This window comes from Falco biarmicus, chromosome 1 (genome assembly GCF_023638135.1).
Source record: "Falco biarmicus isolate bFalBia1 chromosome 1, bFalBia1.pri, whole genome shotgun sequence".
Taxonomy (NCBI): Eukaryota; Metazoa; Chordata; class Aves; order Falconiformes; family Falconidae; genus Falco; species Falco biarmicus.
The window spans coordinates 7,658,091-7,677,101 of record NC_079288.1 but is presented as its reverse complement, the minus strand read 5'-3'; the positions used below and the strand labels follow the sequence as shown (position 1 = coordinate 7,677,101).

At 47.3% G+C, this 19,011-nt stretch overlaps 1 protein-coding gene across 2 annotated transcripts; it reads right to left on the bottom strand.

The window, feature by feature from the left end:
* Positions 1-178: 178 nt before the first annotated feature.
* On the bottom strand, positions 179-12,690 carry NUP85 (nucleoporin 85). 2 transcript variants are annotated; one of them, XM_056323321.1, is made up of 19 exons: positions 12,546-12,689; positions 12,381-12,474; positions 12,080-12,242; positions 11,603-11,673; positions 11,036-11,079; positions 10,162-10,231; positions 9,096-9,217; positions 8,606-8,740; positions 7,935-8,057; positions 7,429-7,560; positions 6,915-7,021; positions 6,543-6,626; positions 5,841-5,906; positions 5,225-5,376; positions 5,019-5,136; positions 3,563-3,663; positions 1,655-1,806; positions 957-1,043; positions 179-363 (listed from the first exon to the last, which is right to left on the bottom strand). In XM_056323321.1, the coding sequence occupies exons 1-19, from the start codon at positions 12,576-12,578 to the stop codon at positions 265-267; spliced, it is 1,953 nt and encodes a 650-aa protein (XP_056179296.1). In that variant the 5' UTR covers positions 12,579-12,689; the 3' UTR covers positions 179-264. The 2 variants fall into 2 exon arrangements, with proteins under 2 accessions (XP_056179296.1, XP_056179286.1); XM_056323311.1 differs by having other exon boundaries at positions 12,080-12,474; positions 12,546-12,690.
* Positions 12,691-19,011: the final 6,321 nt, after the last annotated feature.

Sequence of the window (19,011 nt, the reverse complement as noted above, 5' to 3'; positions counted from 1 at the left end):
GCCATCGCAGGCAGCATCGCCTGCCACTGGTCCTGAGGGCCACTCGGCCAGGGGAGGGCTGCCAGGCCAAGCTGGAGCCAGCAACCTTAACGTTTTGTTGCCCCTCCTTCTTAAAAGTTACATTTACTTTTTTAAAAAGTTATGTTTATGGAAGACGAGAACAAATCACCACGCAATATGCAAAACAAGACATTTATTCTTAGAAAAGCAGTCAGGTTTATGTACAGTGAGCCACAGAAGAGTTAAAATCGTGTACTGCTGCCTTCAGGATCCTTCCAACGTGCCTTCTTTGACTATGACTCGTGCGAGATTTCGTGCAAGAGCAAGTCGCAGCATTTCCACTTTCATAGTCTCAACGTCATCCTAAAAGCAAGCAGAGTTCGGGTTAGACGCAGTAACGAGCTGGCAACAGGCTCTCTTCCTGGGCTTTGGAAAGTAGGGATGGGTCGTTAAGAGGGAGAGCACGTGTATATGTACCTGTTACAGGGACCTGAGAAGAGCAAAAACTACGTTTCGCACTTTTTAGATCAACACAGACAGCACTGCCAAGCCTTCTCTTTTTCTGGCAGCTGCAGGGGTTTGCATGTGTAGCAAACGGCTCCCTGTTCTGCGCCTGCACCCTTCAGAGCCCGAGCTGCGAGACGGCAGCATCTCAGCTCTTCATTGCCCGTGTAATTTGCAGTTATTTGTCTTGGAAAAGCATCACAGTCCCATCCAAATCAGCAGAACGGTGCGGAGCGGAAGTACTCCTGTAGTGGGTTTGCATATACCTAAATATCTCCTGATGATGCCTGGTTCGGTTGGCCTTTAAAAATAACGATGTGCACCGGCCTCAGTAACGCCGGCTCTCCCCCTTTTCCTGCCCCCACGTAGGAGTATCTGTAGAGTTTGCTTTCCCCGACCCTCCCCACAGCCCCACCCCTGCGTTATCCTGTTGTCCTCAAAACAGGAGCTACCTGGAATTTCTGCTTATCCGACTTCCCAGCCGTCAGGTCTTCCAGGCATCGCATCAACTCGTAGGTCTGCTCTGCTGAAAATACCACCTGTGGAAATGAAAGTGCTTACTGAAAATGACGAAGTTTAAGGACATCGCGCAGTCCGAGATGGGAACTCAGCTGAGAAGAGGATGCTTTCACACCCCACAGATCCATTCTGACCCTTTAAACCACAGGATCAGAGGATAATTCAGGCTGGAAGCGACTTTGGGAGGCCCCTAGTGCCACCTCCTGCACAAAGCAGGGTCAGCCACCAGGTTGGAGCGGGTGCCTCTGGGCTTTATCCAGCCATGGGTCTGTAATGGCTAAACTGTCACTTTTTGGATGGATCTTAAAGCAAAAAATGGGGTTAAAAGAAGGGAGCACACTAGAAAAATCTTCAAGCCAAGCACTAGAAGGAACTGGATGCAACATGTACTTGAATTATTAACGTATGTGTCTTCCACTGCTGTTTTCTAAATGCGGGGAACCAAGTTAGGAGCTGATTATCCCAAGCCAGTGTGCTCCCACCGCTGGGACACTTGGATAGCTGTGCAATTCTGAACAGTTCTTGCGCGCTGGAAGTGCGGGTCCTAGCCCGGGGGGCAGAAAGGGGGTCACCAACTTTGAGAAGAAAAGAAAGGACAGGGGCGGTTGTCAGGTGTGACCGGCGTGCTCACCTCTTTCTGCTCCAGCAGGGGAAGGGCGTCTGTCAGCAGGGTCATCCAGAAGGAGCAAGGAGCGATGTGAGCCGTCATCAACATCAAAAGCAACTTGGCAGCTTCAGAGAACCGCTTCTCCCCATACAGCCGGTGGAATTCTCGGTACTTGCCTGCACACGGGTGGTGGTGAAGGGTAAAAGGCATCAGTCAGGGCCGGGCTACGGGACGGCGGGAGGTCGTTTGCTCCCATGAAGCCTGCGGCAGAGCTACCCCCAACCCAAACGAGTCTCCAAAGCGGCTGAGAGTCTGGGGGAACGGGAATCTTGTGCGTGAGGAAAGGTTAAAAGAGAGGCTGGCTGAAAAGGCAGCCAAAAATCCATTACTGTTCTTGGTAAGGTTTAGTGTTTGAACCAGCCTGTTCACTAACTGGTACTGTCTGGTGCCGAGTGTCTGCAGGGTGAGCACCAGCACCACTGGCTTAGAGAAGCTGGCGGTGTCTGCAGAAACCAGGAATGGGGGCAGAGGGGTGGGGGGTGAATGTTCTTTTTGATATCGCAGAGTATCAGGAGGTCTGAAAGGCTTCATTGTCTTCCTGATTGTTTAAAGGGAAACTGAGACCTTTGTTAACGTGGCAAGTTCTGCTTTTGCTAAGAATTAGTTACATCGATATCCAGCATGGGAGAACTGGCTGAGGATGAAAGCGAGCTTTATTCTGCAGCTTTGTTTGTATCCACTAAACTGTCAAAATACTGGAAGTAATGATTCCCATTCAGATTCACCTCTGACTGATGCCTGAGCTCAAGGTAGAAACATGTGAAAGTTGTCCAGCAAAAATACACCTGATGTTTCTAAAAACTCCAAAGGAAAACCAAGCAGAAATATTTTCAGGCCTTTCAGAATTTTTTATAACGAGCAGAAAGGGAGGTAATTTCTCTACACACACAGCGACACAATTAAACTACAAATCTTTGGGGCTGATGTGAGGATCCCTGTGTGCCATTGGGACACGGAGATATGAGGGACCAACCTGGTAAATCACCGTTAGCTTCTAGGCTTCGTTTAGGATAAGGTTTAAATGGAGGGAATACAGTTCCCGTTTTGCAAGCTTGGACCAAATGGGAACAGATGAAATGCAGGATCACCCTCACTGTAACGCTGGCGTCAGCCAGAAGGGAGTCAGTCCAATTGCCAACAGCTCTTCCCAATTCCTGTTAGATTTGGCCCCAGTAACTGGCCTTGCTAACTGCCGCAGCTCCCCAGAAAGGTGCATTTTCACTCAGTTTCCTGTCTTGCTCCATTAATCAAAGGCCACAGAGCAGCGGCAGCCAGATGGGCAGGTTATCACAGCCCACGCTTGTGCCAGCCAGGAGAAGGAAGCTGTGGTATGTAAAGGAAACTCGCTGGAGGCACTGCGCCGTTACTTGGCACGGCTGCGAAAGGGTAGGAGGGATCTTTTGTTTTGAGTGAGCTTGAAATTGGCATATGGAGCCAACAAACGTATTTGAGATTCTGCAGAACTTTGTGAAGTTAGTAGAACTATCACATTGTCAAAATAACTTAAACCACTGGTTTACTCTTCCAAGGAAGCACCCCAAGGTCTTCCAGATTGTGTTTGTTGGTATTTCCAAGTCTCTCTAGGTAGTGATACAGTCTGGAAAAAGACTAAGCAAGGGGAAGCCTACAAGTGTCAGAATTCCAGACTATCCCGCTCAAAGCAGCACAGAACAGATGCCTACTGCGAGTGCAGTTTAAACGCAGCCTCCTGGCAGCAAGCAGGCTGCATCCCAAATCACCTGCAGTCACTTGTTTTCCCCTCATCACTAAAACAGCCTGTAGCCAGGTGGAGGAAGACACAAATCCAAATAATTTGTGGAGTTAATAATGTTCTAAATTAACAGACCAGAATGAAAACTGTATACTTCTTACCAAGAAATGTTAGCCGGTCACTAAGCAGCATGGATGGTCCCAAATTATCAATGAGGTCTAAGTCAGAGAAGCACCCCCTTTCACAATAGTCCTTAAGGAACCTAGGGAGAAAGTAAAACACAATAAAAGCTTAGAGGAGAGAACATCATCCACATCCATTTTCTGTCTCCTAATCCCTTCCCAGAAAACTTCACTGGACAACCAAGTTTCATCTTAATCAACTTGCCTCGAGGGTTTCAGAAAACAACAAAACATTTCCTGGAAATGGCCAGTGCACGGGTGTAATGTGCATTTAACAGACATTCTATTTATTCTTCTAGATTTTGTGGTAGTTGAGATCTGTTCTTTAAAAGGAGTAAGTAAAGGAAGGAGCACAGGAAGCTGAAGCTGATGGATGCATAAATAACACTCCCAGATCATAACAAAAGCTCTATTTTTCTGCTGTGTAAAAAAAGTTGTTAAGCAGCAGGAACAAAAACAATTCTAAAAGCTTTTCATCTGTTTTGTCATAGCCTTCATTATGCTGCTTTTTTCAGAGCTCCTTCCTGTGATGGTTTTCTTTCACCTTCTGTTGAAAGAAATACAATGATTCCCACTCCTGCAAAGAACAAATGAGAAAAAAAAAAAAAAGCCAAACCCAAAGCAGCAATCTCTTACTACTCCCTTTTTTCACTGTTGAAGATAAGAGTACTGCCTGGCCACCTAGCCAGAGTGCCATTTCAAATTATACTCTATGCAATGAGATTGGTACCTGCCTATTTCCAATTAGCAAAATAATACATGACACGGATAGCTAGAGATTAAGCAGCATAAAGAGAGCTGACACAGCTTTTTTTCTAGGCCTAAGCTAAGCGTTGGCATCCTCTTCAATTTTGTAACAACCTTCCCACCCCTGCAAGGTCAGACATCGTGACAAGCTTAGGCAAAACCAGGGACGTGACAAAACCTGACTCTTTGTTATGCACGTTAGAATTGTGGGTTGAGATTTTCTGTAGAAATGGCTTAAGTGACTCCCACCGACTTGTTTGGAGATTGCATGGTAGACTAGACTGCTTAAAAATGGTCTGCTGAATAACGCACAGGCGGGGATTATCCTCCACCCAAATCAGTTCCCTGGTTCACCCTACAGGCCACCAACAGCCATATCGGAGCAAGTGAAAGGGCAGTGCATGAGACAGAGAAATTGCCAACAGAAATGTTTATCAAAGTGAAGTCTAAGAGCTTTGGACTGTCAGATAAAGCCAATCTGTTTCATCTCTGCATTTCATGAAGTGAAACGGTAGAAAAGAAACAGCCAGAGCGTTGCAGATGAGAGTACCCAAGGATGTCATTTTCTAGTCCAGAAGCAGGGACTTGGTCAGAGGGGAAGACAACCCCTACCTGCCTGCAGCAGACCCCTCTGGTCCCCTTCCTACCACCCCCTACAGCAGTAGCTGCCTGAGAGCTTCCGACTCACCGGTCTGATATCAGTGTAGCAAAAGCTGCATCCTTAGCTCTGATGCTCCACGACAGCGCAGAGCCCAAGCGATTATTCCGCAGAGCTTTCATGGCCATGATTTTGCAGATGCTACGAACTTAGGAAAAAACAGAGAAGAGGGAAAGAATTACTTTCAGTAGTTTCTCTTGTATCACTACAAGCAATGAGATTTAAAAATCAATCACCTTGTTCGTGCATCTGTCTCTGCTCACAGATCCTCAGCACTTTGAGGGCTTTCTGTTCCGTGTTAAGGGGTATCCGTTCAATATGAAGCTCCAAATATACCCTCCCGTATTCTGGGCAGTGGTCAAAGTAATCCACCCCCAGCTGCCAGAGGCTGAGAGAGGAAAAAAAAAAAAAAAATCATCAAGCATGCCAATCATATAAATCTTAAGTAAGACCAACGCTGGAGCCACAAGGAAAATCTGAGTCTGCGTTAACAACAGTTAGCTCTGATTAACTTAATACACAGATCTAAAATAGTTTTCACTTTCTACCAAATACCAGCTGCCCCTTATACATCCCTGGAATATCTGCACCTCACAAGTGCTTCGGTGCAAACTGCTATATACCAAAAAAGCCAGGGGGTGCAGGAGCAATTCTACCCTAGTCAACGGGCCTGAGGGATTCTAACAGCTAGCTTTTGTCTTTCGTTCAGAAAGGAAAACACCTTTGCTGAAATTCTAACAGTAGCTGCCGTTACGTTTTGCCTTTTTACTTCATTAACATGTAGTTATTTGTTTTGGCTGCCTCGCTGTTAAGTCTATATCCTCCGAGTAAAAAAACCGAAACAGTTGCTACCTGTGATGGGAGAAGAGTCCTGAGGCATACTCTAGCAGGAGGAATTCACGCATGTTTGAACCGAAACTGGGGGGAAAGAGAGAAAATAAGCAGGCGTTATTATTTGCACCTCATTGGAAAAAACTGCTGACTTTATTTCACAAGTACGTTTCATTTGTGCAGCATGTTTTCTCATGGGCTATCTTAATAAGCTTCATACCTCAGGCCTAAGCATGCAGGTCAGCTTTCTCCTTGGGAAGACCTGCCAAATATTTACAGCACTTAGCAGATATAACTGAGAGAAAGTGCTTTAAGAAACTGAAACTTCAAGGGAACTCGGATAGCAAAATTCAATTGCTCAAACTTATAAATGTATTCAGAATGTAAGTACAGAAACTCTTCTTAGATCAGTTTCTCACCATTCCCTAAAATCACAAACATTTGGGCCCTTGATTATATTTCAGATAAAATTATATTTAAAAAAATAAAATCCTAACACTGCACTGAGGCATTGTTGAACAGCATGTCAAATGCATCTGGTCAGCAACGGCTGTTGCTTCTCAGAGCATCTGGGCTGCCTGTAACTTCGGAGGCACATGTGGTACCTTTATTCTCCATCCTCTGTATATGCCCAAGATGCTCCCTTTCAACCAAAATCCACGTGCTGTTTCAGTCATCCTGGCTGCTGGGTTGTCAGAATAATCAATGCAAATAAATACTTACTAGAGATTGTGAGATTGCAGGAGTTTACAGTGATCCAGTAGGTCAGTCAGATGAGCCACAAACCACCAGTTGCTCAGGGCGATGCTGTATTTGAAGCAAGCAAAAGAAAGAAAAACCTAAGCCTACCACTGCCAAGGAATGCGTCAGGTTTTCCACAGGCGTGTCTTACCAGTACAGAAGCTCTATTACAGTATAATGTCTGGTTGCGATGTCCCAGACCTTAATGGAATACTTTTAATTGCTGCCTGCTTCATGTATTTTTGCTAAATTCTTTGAAAGGATGATCAAGCAGGCTGTACCCATATCCTCTCCCCCAAATACTACTGGAAGCAATACCACAGAACTAGAGAATCAAAAACCTTAAAACTCAACCTGCATTCCTTGATCACTTGGTGCATCTCAAATTCAAAGGCTGCCATTAAAATCGTGTCTAGAGGCTCAGGGCTGCTTTCTCCACCCAGGAACAGGTCCATACTAGACTGTGGAATGAGATTACAAGAGATGATACATGCAGAAGTCGTGAGATGGTAGAAGATAGACGTTTGTTTGGATGTAGCAGCCTCGTTTAGGTTATTTTATGGGAAATAATAGCTCGCAGAGACTGAACACATTAACAAAAAAGATTTTTCCTTATTTTAGCGTAATGAAACTGGGAAAACAGTTTGCAGGAACAAGACTGGTAACATTAGACATGGAAGAGACTGGGTCTTCAGCAATTATCTGTCCGCTCTATCAGTCTGCCAGTCCACTTACAAATTCTAGGAAACATCTTACAGGTATATTATTGCTGTAAGATGTCAACCCTCGCAAAGTTTTCCTTTAAGTAGAGTAACCACCCTTGTGTGCATAAAACGGTGGTGAATATAAAAATAATTCTATTTCATGCCTGTGCATAAAACCGCAGTTCCATTGGCTTCACAGTTGGATGGGAATACAGGAGTCGGGTGACCAGAAAGTGGTACCAAGTAGTCATCAGTTCCTTTTTCTCCAGTATGGCATCCTCGTCTCCCAGCAGGATCTAACAGGAGAAAAACATAGGAGTAATTCTGCAAATTCAGCAATGTGCACAGCTGCATTGTAACTCTTCAGAGGCACTACTCCCATTTTGCAAAGTTGAGGATTTAATCAAAACTAAGTAACAAAGGACAAAGATCCTTCTCAGATAATTAGCCTTATGACCTTGGAAACGAAGAGAAAATGATCTGCCCAGGCTTGCAAGGACTGTTGCAAAACAAAGAACACAATACAGAAGACTGGCCTGAAATGTCCTGATTTAATGAACAGATCATCCCAGCATATTAAAGTTACTTATGGCTGCAAAGGGCTCCTGAAATGCACAAGGATGGATCCAATACCTGTCCACAGTTCCCTCCCTTCTCAGCAAAAACATACCTTGCAGATGGATTCCATGTGGGAATTGGAAGCAAAAGTTCCATCTTGTAGATAACGCTGACATTCTTCATGCCAGTGCTGCCACTTCAGCTCCATCTCTGTCAGTGTCTGGGTGTTGCCAAGCTGAACAGAGGATAAAATATGTAAAATAAAGAAAACACCAAGTCAAATCACAGCAGGTTCTTGGGCTGAACTCACAGTCACTTAGGATAAAAAGCTAAACACGGGGCTGCCATCAAATTTCTCCTTGTCCTACAGTTGCATTTGAAGTGTCTTCCTTTACCCACCTAAATAAGGCAAAGGAGAGCCTGTGAAAGGTAACTACGATGCAGCTGCTTTTTCCTTCACAAAGAAATCACTGCAACAGAGAGAAACTGCTGGTAAAGTCTTCAGAGACCATTCTGTACAAGAGAACAGTTCTCAACAGGAACTGTTTCAGACAACTGGATCATGTATCCTGCTAAAAAAAAAAAATATTACTTTTCTAATTATGTTGGCTTGTCACCTAACAGTCTTCTATCTGAATGGTTGGTCCTTCTGGGCCAATATTACTACTGGATTCAGATTGAGACGTTTTAATAGTGAACGAATTGTGATGTTACAGGAGACACACCAGAGGTGGCTCTCTTTTCCCAATGGAACTGCATGAAAAAAATCCACTTTGTACATACACTGGGCACAGGCATCTTCTTCATCAAGTCATCCAAGATTTTGTACATGTTCACTGACGTGGGATTGGCACTGGCTTCCTTGGAGAGCAAGTGCCGTGCTTCATCCATTCGGCCTTGCAGCACAAAGACATCCACCTGCAAAAACCACACATCTGTGAGCACCACACTGTGCAAGGCTACGAAATACCCAGGAAAAGTACCAGAGGGGAACTGTAACTTGTGATTTAGGCAAGTGGAGTTAAAATGGTTAAACTGTAGGCCCCGCTAATTCAAATACACAGTGTAAGTCTTACGGATTGTGAAAGGATCAGGGAACGAGGGGTAGGACAATCTTCAGAATGGCTTCATCTTAAAACCTATATAAGCATACAGCAGCAGTGCCCTAGGTATCAGTTTCTGAGATGCAGTCTCTCACATCAAGTAGGGAAGAGGAAGGCAAAACACATAGGCACAAATTCTCTTTAAGAATCTTATAGGTTACTGTACTAACCACGTTCCAGAAGAGTTTGTGTTTCGATGGATTTTCACTGCTCAGAACTTCACGGACCATGTTGTCAACATCACAGACATGAAGTCGAACCCAGTCAAGGAGGCGAAGAAGAAGGGGGCCAGCTTTACGCAGAGATTTAATTCTGTTAGTTCCCAAGTGTTTGTTCCGAGACTGCAATCTTACACGCTTCTAACCTTTATGGTTTGACAATCGTGAGGTTTACTGATTGGATTTCTACCTGCCACACTCCAGTTGCAAAGGAACAGAGTTCCTGAAGTAGCCAGGCTGTGGGAGCACCAGGCTGCTAACAGATTTCCACGTGGCAAATTTTAGACAGAAAGCAACACAGTCCAGCAGAAACCCCTTACCAGTTACTTGAAGAAATAAAAGGCGAGTGATTCAGATCATAAATCTTGCAATGCCAAGAGACACATAGAATGTTGTTGTTTAATTGAGCATCAATCCATTATTATCAACTGCATAGGAGGAAGAAATCTGGCACTAGGTAATGAACTTTTCTTCAGCTTAAGTAATCCACAATTTGTGAATCTCTCTTCTGAATTCTGGGACTGTGCAAGTAGCGTATTTGTTTGTATAATCCAATTTCCTTAAAAAAATTGTTTACTGCTTTAAAATGCTGGTGTAAATAAACTGACTTAAAAAATGACACCCTAAAGTTAAAGGAGTTGCATCAGAGAATGCATAAATGTTAGCTGGCATCAACATATTTGACACTTAAAGATGTGTTTCTGCTTAGAAGTCAAATAAATTGGCAACAACTTTTGATATCCCTCTTCTTCACTACCTTTCTGTCAAAAAGACAATTTAAATCGTACTGTCGTATGCATGAGGGGAAAAAGTAGAAAGCAAATCTAATAGCTTGACATAATTCAATATGAAGGCAGCAATTTACTGAGGCAGAAGAGGTATTAAAAGGTTTATTGACACTTTTCATCTCTCTAAAACATAATAAAATATGACATAATGGATGCTATATAAATTTTAAACAAATAAATATTAAAAAAAGCGTCCTTCAGTCCTAACATCAAGGTATTTCACTGCTCACCTGCAGCTGCTTCAACAAAGAGAATCTCACAGAGGTTCCAGATCAGCTCCATTGCAGAGAGAATAGAAACCTGAAAAAAGCAGCAGGGCCACGTTTCAGACTTAATTATTCCAGTTGTTGGGGTTTTTTTAACCACACAAAGGCATGTGCTGTCCATAGCAATCAGTTAAGCTCAGTTCTTACAGACAAGAGAAACGTCACATTGCAGTTTCACAGATACAAATTAAGAGATGGAAAGAAGCCACAACTTCTCAACACACATCCAGCTTAGAAAATGTTGATGCTATTTGTGAACTGAAATGCAATGACAATCTGTCATCAGCAGGCAATACTGAAGAGTACAGAAAATTATTTTCAGCTTTTTTGCACTCCTGAAGATTTAACAATACAAACAGCAAAGGCAGAAAGAAAGGCCAGTGAAGCAACGTCCCTGCGGCTAACAGGACAGAACTCCTGTCAGCACGCTGCTCTCCCCGTAAAACTCTTCTGGTGTCTGACAGTTCACGGTGAACACCTACCGCCTGCTACAGGGCTCAGATGCAGCTGAGTGGAACCTGAGCGTTTGAGGGGCAAAGGTTCAGATGGGCAAGTACTGGCCCGCAGCTGACTTTAGGGTAACAAGAAAACATCACACCTATAACACTGAATATATGTTTAAGCAATGGCAGTGAACCGAGACGCTGGGCAACTTCTTGTTGTTTTAGAAATACAGGAGCTAACTATTTCTTCCCGTTTACTCTTGGTCATGAACTGCATCCAATATACTAAGCCAGAGTTAAATCAAAAATGCCTTATTGCCACAGTGCTGGCCTCGATGAATTTACTAACTCGCGATTCACGACCAGTTGTGCCTAGTGACACGATTGCAGATTACCTGTGTGCTATACTGGCTCTGCAGGGCTGGGTCCCGGGCTGAAACTGAGGGAAGAATAAGAAAGGTCAAAGAGCAACGTATTTACCTTTCGCAGCCCTTTCTGGGCTCCTAAATAAAGACAATATGTGAGCACTCAGCAAGAACAGACCTAAATGAGTACACACAGGGCAAAGCTAACTTGTACGTAGAACTTTCTAACTTTTTTTTTTATAAATCCTGTGCAAATCTGGGTATGGCTACAGGGCACGGATGGAAGAGTAAAATCTCCCACTTTCTGGGGGAAGCAAGCTGTTAGTTTGGACTCACATTTCCCATAAAACTGCAACCAGAGATATGAAAAGACTGCAAGCCCCCAGAAAATCAAACACAGTGGAAAGAAGTATCTCTGACCACACTGGATTTGCAAACCAACTTGGAACTGATGCAAACCAACGATGGAAATGGAGTCGATAATTCCTGAAATCTACGTGTGCTATTTTACAGTAGTTGCAATAACTTACAATTGAAACGCTACTTTTATAATTGCAAACAGCGTTTCCTTTTATTGCAGGAAGAGAACAAACTTACAAGCTGCCTGGTGCATGTCCTCCATACAGGCTCTGATCACCGAGCGGTAGTTTTTACTCACTTGAACCAACCTGCCAAAACACAAACAGGCTTTGGTTAGAGAGACCTGTTGGAGCTTTAGTCTCGTGCCTGTCAGCCACTAAAGCCTCGCACGTTTCCCTGCAGCAGCAGCCGCTCCCTGTGCTGGGGTGAATCCAGGGGGGATCAGCAAGGCTGCACACGCCGGCAATACGCTGGCAGAGGGGTGGTCGGCATGGTTCCTGAAATGATCAGGGCCTGGGTTTGTAGAATTACCCCAGAATGAGCCCAGAACAGCCGGGTTTTCGGCACTGCTGCTGCTTACAGCAGCTCTGAGCAGCCTGGCCCACGGCACGTGCCCGGCTGGAGGCATCTATAAGCAAATAGCATCTGCCTGGCTGCAGCAGGAGCGGCGGGGGGGTCCCACCGGGGGCTCGTCCCCCCCGCGCCCCCACTCACTGCGCTTTCCTCGACTTCCCCACCAGCTCCTCCTCGCTCCGCTGGAGCCCGACGAAGATCCCGTGCGACTCGTTGAAGAGTTTCCGCAGGGTCTGGATGTAGATGTCCTGATCCTTGCGGACCACGAAAACGCGGGAGGCGCTGGGCCCTCCCTCCCCGGTGCCTGCAACACAGCCCGTCAGCGCCCGGGGACGGGACGGGGACCGGGTGGGGGACGGGGATCGGGGACCGGGGATCGGGACGGGGGACGGGGACCGGGGGACGGGGATCGGGGACCCGGGGACGGGGACCGGGGACCCACCTCTGCGGCCGAAGAGGGTCTCGCACACCAGCACCTCGGCGGGGCCCCAGGCGAAGCACAGCTGCCTGGCGGCGGGGTCCGCGCCCGGCACCACCTGTGAGGGGACAGCGGCGGGTCAGAGGCGCCCGCACCGCCCCGGCCCCCCCGGCCCGCCCCGCCCCGCACCATCAGCGGCGGCTCCGCATCCAGCTCCTCCATGGCGCCGGCCGCGCTCCGCTCCGCTCCGCTCCCGCCCACCGGCCCGGGGAGGCCCCGCCGCGGCTGCCCGTGCCGCTGCCTGCGCCGCCCGCGCCCCCGCCCGCCGCGGCCCCCGGCCCCGCCGCGCACCGGCGCTTCCCCGCGGCGCCGCCGGCCCGAGCGGGGGGCCCGGGCGGGGGAAGGGGCCCGCGGGGCCCCGCCGGTTCGGGGCAGGCGCGGCCGCTCGCCCCGGAAGCGTCGCCGCTGCCGAGGCCCCGCCGGGGCGGGAGCGGGGCTGGGGCCGGGGCTGGGGCCGGGGCTGCTCCGCTCCGGCCGGGGCTGCCTCGGGCGCTGCACACGGGCCGCCCACCGGCCACCCCCAGCCCCGCCAGGCGGCGTCTGCCGCGGCCCGGCCCCCCGGAGCCCGGTCAGGCGGCGGCGGCCCCGGCCGGGCCCCGAGCGCCGGCAGTGGGGCAGGGCCACCCCGACGCTGCCCCCCCGAGCCCCGTACGCGGACCGCGGGGGGCGGCAGGATGGGTCCCCCCCGCCTCCATCGTTCTCTTGCCCCGTGGCTGCGGTGCTGGCCGCAGGAGCGGGGCGAGCCGGTGGGTCGGTCAGCGCCGTGTCCGTGTTGGCTCTCCTGACCCGGCTGCCCGCTAATAACCAGGCTGTCATTAACTGGCGGGCGGGCCTGCAGGCGGCGGAGGTGGCGTTCCCTGGAGCGGAGCTGCCGGAGCTCTGGGGCAAGCTCACTGATAAAGCTGAGCCATCTAATTATGTGCTTTATGACTTGAGCGACTTGCCCGCAGGCTGGAGACAGCCAGGGTCCTAACGTAGGATCTAATGAAACATCAGATCGATCAGATCCGGTCGGGGAGATGTGCTGGCAGGTGTCAGCTCGACGGTGCCGCATTCACTTGCTCTGGGCCGTGAGAGTTTTGTCCCTTCTCTTCCCGGTGGGGCTCAGCGTGGGGGTGAATACCCACTAGGGACCGGGCAGGGTTTGCCTGCTGGAACTGCCTCATCAACTGGGGACAGGCATTTTAGCTGGGCCCATAACGATAGGACAAGGGGGGATGGCTTTAAACTAAAAGAGAGTAGATTTGGATTAGATATTGGAAGAAATCCTTCCCTGTGAGGGTGCTGAGGCGCTGGCACGGGCTGCCCGGAGCAGCTGTGGGTGCCCCATCCCTGGCAGGGCTCAAGGCCAGGCTGGACGGGGCTGGGGGCACCCTGGGCTGGTGGCAGAGATCCATGTCCATGACAAGGTGGTGAGAACTAGTTGATCTTTAAGGTCCCTTCCAACCCAAACTATTCTGTGATAGGAACTTTCTAACTCGGAGCTCACGTACTGGTGGAATTGAACTTGAGTATCTGTTGATAACTTGGTGTGATAAAACAGTAACCACACACTGCTGCTTTCCTTCCTATCTCTGCGTACTCCTTGCTTTTTGCCTATTCTTCTCAAGAACAAACTTGTTCAGTGATATGCTTTTAAAGAAAAATACTAGCAATGCTATCTCACTGAACTTGCAGCTAGAAGAAGCCAGCCTCTCTCAGACTGGTGCTTTTCAAAGAAGCTCACGAAGAATTAATTTTTCAAGATAGCTTAAATCATTTGCTGTCCTCATATGACAAATGCTGCAACACTCCACTGCTAAATTGCCCTTTTTTACTTTATTGGCTACTGCATCCATCATTTCCAGTGAAAATAAAGCCAGCAGTTATCTTTGGTAAGAGCACACTGTGACACCAATTGTGCTGAGAAAAGGAAGCGGTGTCTATTCAGGTCAGTCAGGAGGAACAGCTTGTTGCAGTGTAGAAGAATTTAAAATAAATCTTCAGAAACCTGCTTGAGAAACTAAGACTCACCAGTTTTAAGAAAGCTTATCATTTATTGTGGGTAAGAGTCCTGTGTTTTGGGGGAATTTGGGGATGTGCATGTATTCAAATCTGTTGTATGAAGTCAAATTCATCTGTGGTCCTATAAAATGGTGCTGCTCTATGCTGCAGGCTTCTGAGCACATTAGTGCTGATAGCTAGATCCCAAATATCCTTCCACATGTTACTAAAACGGCGCCAGGTACAAATCAAAACTGGATGTCTGAAAACCCAGCGATAAGAGGTCTTCTGCTACCATCCTTCAAGGGTAAGGTGCTGCTTCTATAACTGCATCAGTTTCTTGTGACTGGTAGAAGGAGACTTCTAATGGCTTATGCTGGAGAAAAATACAGAGCCCACTGCTTGTATGGGTGTCATAATTAAAAGCCACTAATGAACTAAACCACATAATTAATATAGAGCTGGCTAATTCTCTTAATGGAAATCTGAGACTTGCCTACCAGGTGAGATCCTTGTTACAAGGATGGGAGTCACTTATTTGTTTTCCATGCAGTGATGCTAAGGAGTTCTTTCCACGGGAGCTCATTTGAGTATCAACTGTGATAGCAGAACTTGCCACCTGAGGCTTTCCTAGGGATGCTCAAGTGCCTGGAGTGCCCCTGTGTTCTTTTACTGTGCCACATGTGTTTCTCTTGCTTTCCTTTTATCCTTTTCCACACATAACACTTGTCTCTGTGGGCCACTCTGTGGGGAGCCACAGCCCTACCCGCAGGGAGAGTCAGCCAAAAGGCAGGTGATCAGCCTTTACCAACGATATTGCAAGGCCTGACAACCCTGGAGAGTGCCCGTCGGTCCCACTGGGCTTATTTCTCTTCATCAGCATGGAGAGAGGAGTGTTGATTACTGAGGTGGTGAGTCTAGGAGTGGGACAGCATCTTCTTCTGCTCCAGGATCTATCCTGTGTAAAGAGACACTAAAATCTGGTCCAGGAACTCTGATCCTTTCCTGCCGGCTCTTGGCACGTACAGTCTGCTTTGCTGACTCACTAGAAGTGTAAGTGGCTTTTCATATTTGCAGTGTCTGATGCTCTTGAACAGATAAGGAAGGTTGCTGGTTTCTTGGAAAATCATCTTGGGAAAGGTGAGGTTTAGTATGAAATCTTGACATTTCTTTGTCCTCCTTTGAACATTAGCTGGAGGTCTGCACATATCTAAAAGGGAGACCTTCCTGCACACCTTGCAAAAGGGCTCCTGTGCCTTTCCCGTCCATGTAATTAAGCAGAATTGGGAACCGCTGCGTCAGTGACTCAAAAAGGCTTTGGAGTACAGGCTCTGGGTCCAGCAAGGAAGGGGAAGGCAAAGACGAAGAGCAACTGTTACTGTTTTCCAGTCAGGGGAAAAAGAAAAAAAAGGCGAAAAAAACCCCAAAGCTTGATGAGGAGGGACGTTACTAAGTTGTGAAATAGGAGGTTTGAAAGCTATTTCATAACTTGGGGAACAGAGGGAATGATTGGCATCATGAACAGGGAAGGCACAGAACAGGCAGTGCCCCAGGCAAAAGGTATTTTCTGTTCCCAGGGGCTGAACTATTAATGAATAGCAAAGCCTGAAGAAACCACTCGGACCTTCAGAGTCCAGGCTGAGAAGGCAGCTTTAGCCCTACTCGCTTGCTTACACCTTGAAATAACTGCTTTCTATTCTTGTACTGAACTAATTGCAAAGTAATACACAGTTTTGAAAGGGCTGGAGTTGCTTTTGTAGGCTTATGCTTGCTAATGTGCATAGCACACTCCTTCTGCTTGTAGCTGTCTTAATGTCTTTAAAATCCTCATATTTTAAAATCTCAGCGTGAAAGGGAACGTATATTGAACACCCATAGTCCCTACCCTCTTCAGACGAGCGTGGAGAAAAGCCAAAGGAGCTCTGCAAGATTGAGATGCATCATATTTCTTCCTTATAAAACTGCTGTATGACAATGAAACAAGGCATGGAAATATTTTAGGAAACAACACGTGGAATTTTTTTCCCCAGAGATGGAATTTCTCTGGAATTCTCACTGTGACGCTTCTCCATTCACTTCCCTTCAACTCTGTGCATTGAAGAGGAGGAGCTCAGAGAGACAAAAAGCTTTGCCTTTGCCCCCCTCTGCTGCAGCCTGGACCCTGCAGAACTGGATCCTTTGTAGTTCCCAGTGTGGGTTCTTCCCTGCCGCTCGCTCCGAGTGCTGCTGTCTAGCCAGTTATCTTTGCAGGTTTTAGCACTCTGTTCATTATTAGCTCCACTAAATCTCCCGTATAACACAAGCTTCCTCTGTTGCTATATAAGAAGAAAAGCCAGACAAATACGAGGTTTGTAGAAACCGGCTCTGTGATTGGGGATCTGTGTAATTGGTGGCCACACCAATAGTGGTACAGACGAAACAGTCTTCAGGTTTTTTGAGTGCATCTTCTGCAGTGGCAGTGAAATCTTACATATTCTCATAAAATCTAGCATGGCCAGCAGGTCAAGGAAGGTGATCCTCCCCCTCTGCCCTGGTGAGGCCACATCTGGAGTGCTGTGTCCAGTTCTGGGCTCCCCAGTTCAAGAGAGACTGAGAAATACTGGAGAGGGTCCAGCAGACGCTACAAACATGATGGGGGGGACTGGCACATCTCCCCGATGAGAAACGGCTGAGAGAGCTGGGCCTGTTTAGCCTGGAGAAGACTGAGAGGATCTTACCAATGCATACAAATATCTTAAGGGTGAGTGTCAAGAGGATGATGGGTCCAGGCTCTTTTTCAGCGGTGCCCAGTGACAGGACAAGGGGCAACGGGCACAAACTGCAACACAGGCAGTTCCATCTGAATCTGAGGAAAAACTTTACTTTGAGGGTGACAGAGCACTGGCACAGGCTGCCCAGAGAGGCTGTGGAATCTCCTTCTCTGGAGACACTCACAACCCATCTGGACACGATTCTGTGCAACCTGCTGTAGGAGAACTTGGTTTAGTAGGGGGTTGGACAGGTGACTTCCAGAGGTCTCTTCCAACCCTGACGATTCTGTGGTTTTCCTGTCTCCTTTTAAGCACATCTATGCTATTTGTGATGCTGGCCTTAATGTATGTCTCACTTGATGCCACTCCTGCATTCACTTCTTTCACGCCACTCTCAGGCCTTGACCAGTTTCACCCCACCTCCCAAAGAAATCCTCCTCCTGGACCTGCAGCACAGAGTTCTTCAATGAGGGAGTGGGGGGAGAAGTGACGAGAGCAAAATAAAACGAGCAACATCAGTCTTGACGCCCTTCCTCACAGCGGTCGCTCCTCTATGATGTTGCATCATTTCTAAAAATAGAACTTACAGTCCTTTGGGAAATGGCACTCATCTTTTGTTCTGTAAAGTGGTTTTCAGTCTCACTTAAAAAAGCCGTGTACGAGGTAGAATACAGGGGTTTAAGATGCTTTATTTCCTAGTTCTCACATATAATCCTGCTTCTTAATGGTGATAATGGACTTCAGAAGGTCCAACTGACATTGCTCATTGCTCTTCAGAGCTAAAATTAAAGGCGAGGGGAGATTGTAGGAGACTGATACACTGTCAGACTGTGTGAGGGGGATTTGCACAGAAGTGTGTTGTTTTCTCTAGCCACAGGTGCTTCTTGCCTCTCGGTACCTTAAATAGAAAAATAATAGCATGAGTAATTAAATGCAGGGAAAGCAGGCAGGATAGACTGAATGGAACAGCCTTTTGATGATAAATCAAGGAAAATGACACAGTTAGGAGTGGAAAGTACGGCTCAAAGGACTATCTGTTTGAGTTGCCGTCAAAATTTAAAACAGCATCTCAGTTGTCTTCCTGGGTCAGACTGAGCTCTTCTAGTGCCTGTGACTTTTCCAGAACTGACTCACAAAGACTCTTCAGAAGGAGTAAAATACTAAAACTAAAAGGTTCTATGAATTTTTTTAATGAATTTTGATCTTTTAGAGTACTGAAGCCGAGGGTAAATGTTACAATATATGGGAGCCTAGTCTATGAGGACATGGTAAAAGACTTCACTGCGTGTGTTTAGCAGAAACTCAGCAGGCTGTGTGGGCCATCTTCACAGCCTCAGGTAGGGTTGTGGCTGTGTTATTTTCTCAACTGTGGACTCACTTGAAAGTTTGGCTTCAGCTTCCTATCCTCAGTGGGTGTTAATCTTCTTCAGTTTCCAGACAATTGCAATATAACAAAAAGATCCCTGTGTGTCCGCACTCAGAAGGGAGGTACCGGAATGTGAAGTAACATGACAAAAGGCAGAGGAGGGGGCTCAGATTCGAGAGTGAAAAGCGAGTCTGCAGTCTGTGCTTTGCTCAAGTTTCTCTTCAGTTGATGTTTCACTACTTGAGTAGTTCGTTCTGGACAAATCCCATTTCATAATGTCTCCGGAACGGTGCAGGAGGTGCTTTATACACAGGCCCAGGTTTTGTCATGTCAGGAGCAGAAGGGTGGCATGACCATATGGCCACCTCTGTGCCGTGATCCAGAGCGTATTCGCCACATGGAGCGGAGCTGGTGTGGACTAATGGCCACCTGGTAAATCCATCCCTGAAGCATCTACAAGGGTTATTTTTGTGGTGTTTCTTTTCCACCGACGTGC

What these genes read in the sequence shown, in the direction of transcription:
- NUP85 (XM_056323311.1), bottom strand. Translation starts at nt 12,578, where the DNA reads ATGGAGGAGCTGGATGCGGAGCCGCCGCTGATG. An exon ending in CAAGTGATCAAGGAATGCAG is followed by an intron (nt 6,627 to 6,914) that starts GTTGAGTTTTAA and finishes CTTCAAATACAG; the next exon opens with CATCGCCCTGAGCAACTGGT. An exon ending in GAGACAGATGCACGAACAAG is followed by an intron (nt 5,137 to 5,224) that starts GTGATTGATTTT and finishes TTTTTTCCTAAG; the next exon opens with TTCGTAGCATCTGCAAAATC.